At 39.9% G+C, this 10,825-nt stretch overlaps 1 protein-coding gene across 4 annotated transcripts in view; it reads left to right on the forward strand.

Annotated features, from left to right (window-relative positions):
* The window catches only part of TNPO3 (transportin 3), a 102,986-nt gene that overhangs the window by 46,254 nt on the left and 45,907 nt on the right, over positions 1–10,825 (forward strand). For all 4 annotated transcript variants that reach the window (XM_033193887.1, XM_033193888.1, XM_033193890.1 and 1 more), the window contains 3 exons: positions 5,761–5,904; positions 9,532–9,707; positions 10,202–10,340. In XM_033193887.1, coding sequence (XP_033049778.1) covers positions 5,761–5,904; positions 9,532–9,707; positions 10,202–10,340 — 459 coding nt within the window. The remainder of the gene's footprint in view (positions 1–5,760; positions 5,905–9,531; positions 9,708–10,201; positions 10,341–10,825) is intronic.

A 10,825-nucleotide genomic window follows, 5' to 3' on the forward strand; every position in this document is an offset into this window, starting at 1 on the left:
TCCTTACTTTAATCAATAATTACATTATGGGCCAGGCAATGTGGTTTATGCCTATAATTGCAGCATGTTGGAAGGCTAAGGTGGGAGGGTTGCTTGAGGCCAGGTGTTCAAGACCAGCCTGGGCAACATAGCAAGACCCTGTCTCAAAAAAAAAAAAAAGAATTAACCAAGCATGGTGGCATACACCTGTAGTCCCAGCTACTCAAGAGTCTGAGGCAAGAAGGATCACTTGACCCCAGGAGTTCAAGGTGGCAGTGAGCCATGGTTGTGCCAGTGTACTCCAGTCTGGACAACAGAACAAGACTCTGTCTCTAAAAATAATAATACTTTCATTTTGCAATGGCTTGCAAAATGATATTTGACTATTTCTGTCATTCCTTGTACATATAAGTTGGCATTCTTATGGGCTCCTACTAGAAAGGTAGGATAAATCTTAATTCTTTTCAAAATGAGGGTTTATTTTAAAGCTGCCTTGAATGTTAATTTTTTTTTCTTTTTCTGTTTTTGTCTTTTTGAAGTATGATGGACTCGTGTTCATTAGGTCCAACCAGATGTTTCCTTTCCAAATTTCAGAATCCCATTTTTTACCAGTCAGTTTCCTAACTTTCACATGAGAAGTGTGGAGAGACTGTAAATTCAACTGTTGTTTGTAATTCAGCAAGTCACACAGTTTTGTATGTGAGTTTCAGCAGTGCTAACTTTGTAGCCACAAAAAATAAGAGCTGCTTTTAGACTTGGCATGAAAGCTCTGGTGCTCACACTATGGCTTGAGTTGAGAATTAATGGACTCGAATTTGTCATTTTCTTTTTGTAAGCACTTGTGAACTTAAAATAATCCAGTCCACATGTATTTTGTGTCATGGTTACTGCCACAGCAGTCAACTACAGCAGCCACTTGGGCATTCAAGGCACGTGCTTGACTTAGCACATCATGACAGTCAATCACAGGTGATATTTTCCTAATTGTGCAGTCTGAAAAATATATTTCCTGTGGTGCTTAAAAATGTCTCTAATTTTGTCATGTCGCTTGTCATGTTATAGAACCCAGAGGATGAAATTAGTCCAAAATGGCCAAGAAAAAAATAGGCATGTGGCTGTAATGCCAGGGTCCAAACTCGTCTTACGACCTTTTCTCGGCCGGGCGCGGTGGCTCAAGCCTGTAATCCCAGCACTTTGGGAGGCCGAGACGGGCGGATCACGAGGTCAGGAGATCGAGACCATCCTGGCTAACACGGTGAAACCCCATCTCTACTAAAAAAAATACAAAAAACTAGCCGGGCGAGATGGCGGGCGCCTGTAGTCCCAGCTACTCGGGAGGCTGAGGCGGGAGAATGGTGTGAACCCGGGAGGCGGAGCTTGCAGTGAGCTGAGATCCGGCCACTGCACTCCAGCCTGGGTGACAGAGCGAGACTTCCTCTCAAAAAAAGAAAAAGAAAAAAAAAAAAAAAGACCTTTTCTCGTTTAGTTTCCTGCACGCTCTCCTTTAATGGTTACATTCTGTCCTATTTCTTGTTAGTATTATACTTTTGTGGTCTCTCCTAATGGACCCATTCCTAAACATGGTGTTGAACTTTTTGAAGTTTTAAATGTGTTTCTGCATGCTGTCATAGCGAACTGAACCTGTGCTTCTAATATTTTTGTCTCTCCACTTTCTATTTTGTTAATCTAAGATCTCAATTCTTATTTATCCCTGCTATCTTTTTACTGGTGAGCACTTCTGGACTCTGGCATTTATCTTGAAGCTTTTGAAGACTTACTTTAAGAGACAGATTTTTAACATAGCATAGCTCTCAAAGAGAAACAGAAGATAACTCTTAGTTCTGATGCTTTAGAATGTATGTTTGATTTAATTTGCAGAATTTCATCTTTTCAAAGAGATTAGTTTTAGAAACAGGTTTTTTCAGAATTTGGTCCTTCAGTTTGAGTCTGTAGTTAGAATGTACAAGCAAATCCTTCCACTTGTATACATCATGTCTTATTAAAGTTGAAATGACATTCAAGAAGTATAAAGGCCAAGTGATTATGTAATTATATATGCTTGTTGGAAAAAGGTGGAGTTGGAAAAAGGTGAGTTTTTATCAACAGCATCAAAGATTCAATTGAGAGTTTGAGACAGGTTGAGAGGGAGAGAGAATGAGTATCAGCTCTTAAAGAGAAATCTCTCAGTGGCTCCAGTTCATGTTAAGGGAACTTACTCTACTTTCAGCCTTGAAATTAAGTGCTCCTGTGCCTTTATTAGTTTATGTATCACATATTTAAATATATTGCATATATTAGTGTCATACTCTTTTCTAAAAATTCTGGCCATTTTAGTGATTCTAGGCAACTGCCTGGTGTCCGTGAATATTTTCTCTCTGAGTTTCAGGGGAACAAAGAAAGTCTTGAGGTAAAAAATAACTAGAAGAACTTAATGGGGCCAGAACCATGTTTGCAACATTTTCTCATCTCATCTAGTGTGTTTTCTGGTGACTTTTAAAGTGTTATTTTATTTTTTAATCTGTAGAGACAGGGTCTTACTTTGTTGCTCAGTTTAGTCTAGAACTCCTGGGCTCAAGCAATCCTCCCACCTCAGCCTCCCAAAGCACTGGGATTACAGGCGTGAACCCCTACATGCGCCTCTGATGACTTTTTACGAGTACTTTCCCCTCTAAAGCAAGAACTCAGTTCTTTCCTTTCCTGCCATTCTTCCTTCTTTTTTGTTTTTTTTTTTGAGAAGGAGTCTGGCTCTGTCGCCCAGGCTGGAGTGCAGTGGCCGGATCTCAGCTCACTGCAAGCTCCGCCTCCCGGGTTTACGCCATTCTCCTGCCTCCGCCTCCTGAGTAGCTGGGACTACAGGCACCCGCCACCTCGCCCGGCTAGCTTTTTGTATTTTTTAGTAGAGACGGGGTTTCACCGTGTTAGCCAGGATGGTCTCGATCTCCTGACCTCGTGATCCGCCCGTCTCGGCCTCCCAAAGTGCTGGGATTACAGGCTTGAGCCACCGCACCCGGCCTTCCTTTTTTTTTTTTTTTTTTTCCAGACAGAGTCTGAAAGTCTAAGTGACCAGTCAAGCTTATTTGTCATGTACTTTTCTTCCTCCCACTGAAATACAATGGCCTGGAAGAGAGAGAAGAAATAGAAGGAATCAGCTATATTAATGTACTTGGACTTCCTTTCTTCTGTCTTCTGAGAAGGAAAGGTTGTTTGTTTTGTTTTGTTTTGTTTTTGAGACGGAATCTCGCTCTGTTGCCCAGACTGGAGTGCAGTGACGCGATCTCGGCTCACTGCAAGCTTGGCCTCCCGGGTTCACGCCATTCTCCCGCCTCAGCCTCCCGAGTAGCTGGGACTACAGGCGCCCGCCACCACACCCGGCTAATTTTTTTGTCTTTTTTAGTAGAGACGGGGTTTCACCATGTTAGCCAGGATGGTTTCGACCTCCTGACCTCGTGATCCGCCCGCCTCGGCCTCCCAAAGTGCTGGGATTACAGGCGTGAGCCACCGTGCTCAGCCGTTTTGTTTTGTTTTTAAAGGTAGCTTCCAGACCTGAATATCTTTTTTTTTTTTTTTTTTTTTTTTTGAGACAGAGTCTCACTCTGTCACCCAGGCTGGAGTGCAGTGGCGCAATCTCCGCTCACTGCAAGCTCTGCCGTCTCCCGGGTTAACGCCATTCTCCTGCCTCAGCCTCCCTAGAAGCTGGGGACTACGGGCGCCTGCCACCACGCCCGGCGAATTTTTTTTGTATTTTCTTTTTTTTTTTTTTTTTTTTTTTTTTTTTTTTGAGGCGGAGTCTCGCTCTGTCGCCCAAACTGGAGTGCAGTGGCCGGATCTCAGCTCACTGCAAGCTCCGCCTTTCGGATTCACGCCATTCTCCTGCCTCAGCCTCCCGAGTAGCTCGGACTATAGGCGCTGGCCACCTCACCCGGCTAGTTTTTTGTATTTTTTTAGTAGAGACGGGGTTTCACCGTGTTAGCCAGGATGGTCTCGATCTCCTGACCTCGTGATCCGCCTGCCTTGGCCTCCCAAAGTGCCGGGATTACAGGCATGAGCCACCACGCCCGGCCTAGACCTGACTATCTTAAATAGCCCTCTGTGGGAATGAGCTGGCATACAGTCACTCATTAACCCCTCACTTCTCTTCATCTTAGCAACCTAGCATTCTTTGGAGCACAATAATAAAGACAGTCATGTTCAGTGTAGATTTATGTAGTAGATGAAGCTTTGAACTTGGAGAATTTTCCTGTGCGTTTTATATCTGCATTGTAACCACAAATATCAATATTTAGATCTGATTTAATAATACATTATGGGATTTCACCCCCACTCTCATGCCTCCTGAACCCCATGAAAATTACATTTCTAACTCATTGCTTGCAAGAGCTATTTTAAAACATTCTTTGTCTAGAAAAAGATGCATTACATTTTAGTTTGGAAAAAATATATATCACAAAAACAGTCTACAAGGAGAAACAATGAGTTTTAGTCTAATTCTGTTTTATCTTTTTTATAGTATTTATAGTAGTATCACTTTCTGTGGGATGACATGTTTATTATTCTATTGCCAAAGCTGAAACATTAGCTTTTCTTGTGGAAATATACAGTAGTATGCCTAGCTTACTCTAGGTATTTATTCTGTGACAACCAGGTATATAAATAAGTAAACTACTTATAAAATAATTTTTTGGATAATACAAACTTAATGCAGAAGTGGGAACTAAGAAATTAGTAAGTTATTTCTGAAACAACTTGGGTAAGTCTGTAACCTCTCTGTACCTTAGTTTTCCCATTGAGAAAGTAGAGACCATAATAGTAGCTACCTATAAAGTTGTATTTGGGGATTGTGTTAGTGCAGTCTCATGCTGCTATAAAGAAATACCTGAGACTGGGTACAGTGGCTCATGCCTGTAATCCCAGCACCTTGGGAGGCTGAGGCGGATTGCCTGAGGTCAGGAGTTTGAGACCAGTCTGGCCAACATGGTGAAACCCTGTCTCTAGTAAAAATACAAAAAAGTTAGCTGGGTGTAGTGATGTGCATCTAATCCCAACTACTTGGGAGGCCGAGGTAGGGGAATTGCTTGAACCAGGGAGGTGGACGTTACAGTGAGCGGAGATCGTGGCACTGCACTCCAGCCTGGGCAACACAGCAAGACTCCATCTCAAAAAAAAAAAAAAGAAAGAAAAAATACCTGAAACAAGGTAATTTATAAAGAAAAGAGGTTTAATCAGCTCACGGTTCTGTGGGCTGTATAGGCTTCTGCTTCTAGGGAGGTCTTAGGAAACTTAACAATCATGGTGGAAGGTAAAGGGGAAGCAGACACATCTTCACATGGCCAGTAGGAGAGAGAGAGAGGAGGGGGAGGTGCTACACACTTTGAAACAACCAAATCTCGTGAGAACTATCAAAAGAACAGCAAGGGGGATGTTCATTCCCATGATTCAGTCACCTCCTACCAGGCCCCTTCTCCAACACTGGGGATTACAATTTGATACAAGATTTGGATGGGGACACAGAACCAAACCATTTCGGGGATTAAGTAGGTTAGTGGTATTTAGAACAGTGGTGCCTAGCTGGATGCAGTGGCACATGCCTGTAGTCCCGTCTGGGCGATGTAGCAAGACCCTCTCTCTTAAAAGAAAAAAAAAGACAGTGACACTTAAATAGCACTTTTAACTGTTGGCTGTTTTATTGCCATCCTTCTCATTATTATACTTGTAAGGTGATTGTAATAATGGTTTAAATATATAGATTAACATTATTCATTTTAAGTTTTTTTCCCTATTCAGATGACCTGTGTAGAAAAAGCAGGAACAGATGAGAAAATGCTTATGAAGGTTTTTCGCTGTTTGGGAAGTTGGTTTAACTTGGGAGTTTTGGACAGTAACTTCATGGCTAACAATAAATTACTAGCACTCCTTTTTGAGGTTTTGGTAAGTAATGACTTTATTTATCAAAGTATTTCTGCCAGTCACTTCGTAACTAACCTGCTGGGACATAACAGTGTTTTCAAATTTTTGCACAGTAACTGGAAGGCATGTATTAAGAACACAGCAATATTCCTTGCTACCAGGTACCGAATTAGAAGTATCAGTTTTAATACTCAAAATAGGATATAGTTATGTTTAAGAAGAAAACAATCTTATATGCTGATACATAATTTACATATTAAAATTCAAATAACCATTGGTATCTTTTTCCTCGTTTTAAAAATATAAAATTATGTATTTCAATAATGGTCATTGAATCCTAGACATTTCCATGATATAATTATATGTGCATCACAAGTTTAGGAAAAAACAGAACAGAAAGAATTAAAAATTATGTTTAGTGCACCCAGAGACAATTATAGATGAAGATACTATCTTTGTAGTTGAGATTAGTTAAACATCATTGTATGTGCAAAATGGATTTGGGTTTTTGAGATTAGTAGAGTAAGTACTAATGTATTTTTATATACTTGTGTGTTTCGTCTTTAAGCTTTGAAAGTAGCAGTGCCTAGTAATATAGTCTTGGTAGATAGGAGGTAGGGAGTCATTAGAATACGATTACATTTTAGAACAAGAAACATAACATTATCTCAAGCATAAATATTATTGAAGGGGTGTTTGGAGAGGTGAAAAACTGTCTTTTTCTGCTGGATGGTTTCCTTCAATGAAGATGTATTAGTATGGAAGCTGCATGTATTCTGAATGTATGCAGATGCACTGTTACTTAGAAGATAGTACCATGATGCTAGATTGATGCCACTGTCAATTAAAGAAAAGAAAGACGTTCTTCAAGGAGACATTTCACTTGTCAGTGGTAGTGTATTTCTGCTGTCATTTTTGCATCAGAAGCTAAGTCTCAGGAAAATTAGGATGCCAGTCATTGTTTTGCTTGCCATTGTCTGTCTTCATGTATGTTGGTATCCTTCCTCAATAATGATAATATTTATTACCACCTCAACAAATAGTATGAAGAGTAATCACTGTAAATAAAGTCATGTCCCACTTTTGTTTAAAAATTTTACATGTGATTGTTTACATATAAATGGAGGACAGTCTAGAATATACTTCAAACTTAACAGTGGTAATTTCTGGGAATTGGGATTGGAGTAAGGAAGCAGTTAAGTAGTATCCCAGGATTGTATTATCTCCTCTACGGATCCAGTGTCAGGACCCCTCTGTCACTGGTAAGAGTGTTTATCTAGGGTCAGGGTAAAATGTATTCTCATTTTTACATTCATTCAGTGGTTTAAAATTCATGCTACTTTTTTTCTTTTTGGGGGAGTGTCAGAGGGAGTTAGGGTGTCTCTCTGTTGTGCAGACTGGAGTAGCTCCATTGGCATGATCGTAGCTCACTGTAGTCTCAAACTCCTGGCTTCAAGCAATCTTCCTGCCTCAGCCTCCCAAGTAGCTGGGATATAGGCATGTGCCACTGTGCCTGGCTAGTTTTTAATTTTTTTTAGAGACAGGGTCTCCCTTTGTTGCCCAGGCTAGTCTCGAACTGGCCTCAAGCGATTCTTCTACCTCAGCCTCCCAAAAATACTGAGATTATAGATGTGAGCCACCACACCTGGCCCATGTCACATTTTAATTTGCTTTATGTTTGGACCACGACTTTCTTGTACAACTTTCCCCCAATAGCTTTTTAAAAAAACTTAAAAATTAAAATACTTGATATATACAAAAGAATAAGTATGAACACTTACTATTTATTTATTTATTTTTGAGACAGAGCCTTGATCTGTCGCCCAGGCTGGAGTGCAGTGGCACAATCTCAGCTCATGGCAACTTTTGTCCTCTGGGTTCAAATGATTCTCCTGCCTCAGCCTCCTGAGTAGCTGGGACTACAGGTGTGTGCCACCATGCCTGGCTGATTTTTTGTATTTTTAGTAGAGACAGAGTTTCACCGTGTTAGCCAGGATGGTCTCGATCTCCTGACCTTGTGATCTGCCCACCTCGGCCTCCCAAAGTGCTGGGATTATAGGTGTGTGCCACCGTGCCCAGCTCGAACACTTACCTTTTAATAACTTGGTGATATAATGAGAATCTTTGAACCCACTATTCAATCTAAGAGTAACCTAATGAATAATTTGCATCTTTGTGCTCTCCCAAACCTGCTTGTATAGCTTTTTGTCCCACTGGAGATTTTAAATATCCTTTTAAAAAAATTATTCAAGGAAGACTAATATGCCCTTACTAAGCGCATTTAACCTCTCAACTGTACTCTCTTCACTAGAAACCCTGGAGGATTCCCTTCTTGGCCCTTTTGGTCTGCTCTGATTTGCATCAGTTCTTTAGATCTACTCCCCGCCATCTTGGGACTTGTCTTTACTGTGCTTTCTGGATTAGGTTAGCTGTTTCTTTCAAACCCCCTCAGATAACATCTTCAGGAAAGATATAATGGAAAGTAAACTTGGAATTTTTGCATGACTGAGAACTATTTTTATTTTGCTTTCAATCTTGATTGATGGCTCAGCTTGTTATAAAGTTGTAGGTTGAATATTATTTTCCTTCAAAAGTTCAGAGGCCTTGTTCTCCTTTACTAGCGTGCATGATTGTTAATGAAATGTTGGAGAACTCTGATTTCTGCTCGTTACTATTACCTCCTTCTCTCTTCCCCAGAAATTTTACAGACCTGTGTTTAACTTTGGTATTCTGAAATTTCACAGTGATGTGTTTAGGTATGTGTCTTTGATACTTGTTGAGCCCTTTCATTTTAGGCAGTGCTTGAATATCAGAAAAAGGATTGAAAAGATTTTCACACACTAGAATAGGGTAGGGAACACATGGCATTCCATTTGGACCTTTGTTTAACTTTGGTATTCTGAAATTTCACAATGATGTGTTTAGGTATGTGTCTTTGATACTTGTTGAGCCCTTTCATTTTAGGTAGCACTTGAATATCAGAAAAAGGATGGAAAAGATTTTCACACACTAGAATAGGGTAGGAAACACATGGCATTCCATTTAGAGGGGCTGGTGTGAACAAGAACATGGAGATTACAAATGATATGACCATGACTTAGGGACAGAAAGACTGATTTGCTTGACATATAAGGAAACAGAAATAGGATTGGGAAGATTGATGGATGTTTTCTCATGGAAGCCTATGACTTGACTGTTACACATTTAAAGTACATGTTCAGAAAGAGGCTGTAATTGAAAGAAAGAGGCTCTAATTTTTTTCCTATTACACTTATCCATCACTGTCCTCAAAGAATTGGTTCCAGGACCACCCACTACCCCTGCCTCTCTGTGCACAGTTTCCAAAATATACAGATGCCCTAGTCCCTTATATAAAATGGTGCAGTATTTGCATATAACCTCCCCACCTCTTCCCATATACTCTAAATAACCTCTAAATTACTTATAATACCTAATACAATATAAATGCTATGTAAATAGTTGTTATAGGGTAATTTTTAAATTTGTGTTTTTCATTGTATTATTATTTGCTTATATTCTGAATATTTTCTATCGATGCTTGGTTGAACCCTAGGGTATGCAGGGCCAACTGTAGATCACTCCTTAGTGATCATACTTCTTGCTTCCCTATTCCTGCTACCTCCCCAGCAACAGGATAAGACCTCATCTAACCTACATGAAGCTGCTTCAGACTGTGTATGCTCAGCTCTCTATGCCATTGAGAATGTGGAGACTAACTTGCCATTAGCTATGCAACTTTTTCAGGGAGTGCTGACGTTGGAGACTGCCTATCATATGGCTGTGGCACGTGAAGATTTAGACAAGTGAGTAATTGTTTAAGTCTGGAACCCTGGGTTTACCTACAGTCTGGTCATTCTTTTAAGTCACTTTTTATTATTCATCTGTCATTTGTGATTCTCGGTGATTCTGTAAATGTACAGATAGTTGCTTCCTAAAGACACTCTACTACGCTCCTCTGAACCGAGAGTGGCAAATTGGATGCAGGGTTTGTAGAATTACCATAGAAATGGTAAGGCTTTAAAAATTAGAGACAAATTTTAAAATATCAAGTGTGATTTGATGGGAAGTTTTATTCAAATGTTTTAATAATTGAGAATTTGAACTGACAAATCACATGTGTAGGAGTGTATGATCTAGGTAAAGGTGTCTGTCATGGGGATTGTGATACAACATAGTAAATAATCACTAGATGTCTCTTAGACTGAGGAACCTTTTATTTATTTGATTAACTGTGCCTGTATATACTTATAATATCCAGATTTCTGACTCGTTGTTCTCATTCGCCTGTCTTCTACAGAGTTCTGAATTACTGCCGTATTTTCACTGAACTATGTGAAACTTTTCTTGAAAAAATTGTTTGTACTCCAGGCCAAGGTCTTGGGGACCTCCGAACTCTGGAGCTGCTTCTTATCTGTGCAGGACATCCTCAATATGAGGTAGTGTTTATGCTATTCTAAGGCCATTATTCTCCAAGTTGTGCGCTGCATATTATCTATATTTCATTACCTTATGCCCAGCTTTTTATTGTTGAGAAATTATAGTCTTGTTTTTAATTAATGTGATTTCCTCTGTTTTGGAATTTTAAAAAAATTATATTTGGGTTTCTGCATTGTGTCCATCTCTGTTTTCTTAGCTGGTTGGCTAGGCTGACTGTCGTAGACCCCTCAAGGAACTCGTTAGAAAGCAAGCCTTTCCAGTGAACCCCTTGTCTAGCTTGACTTATTCTCTAGAGCTTTACAGCTAAAAAACACCAAATTCTAACTATACCTCCACAAGTCTTAACATCCCCAATTTTTCTCCAAATGATGGATGAGAATGACAAAGGGATTGAAAAGACTTAAGAGTCTCTGTCATTCAGAATCCTTGACACCCTACCTACTGAGGTTTGCTAGATTTTTTAAAATTTCATTTATTTGAGAAG

The sequence above is a fragment of the Trachypithecus francoisi genome, unplaced genomic scaffold (genome assembly GCF_009764315.1).
Source record: "Trachypithecus francoisi isolate TF-2019V2 unplaced genomic scaffold, Tfra_2.0 Lachesis_group4, whole genome shotgun sequence".
In the NCBI taxonomy this organism is placed as follows: Eukaryota; Metazoa; Chordata; class Mammalia; order Primates; family Cercopithecidae; genus Trachypithecus; species Trachypithecus francoisi.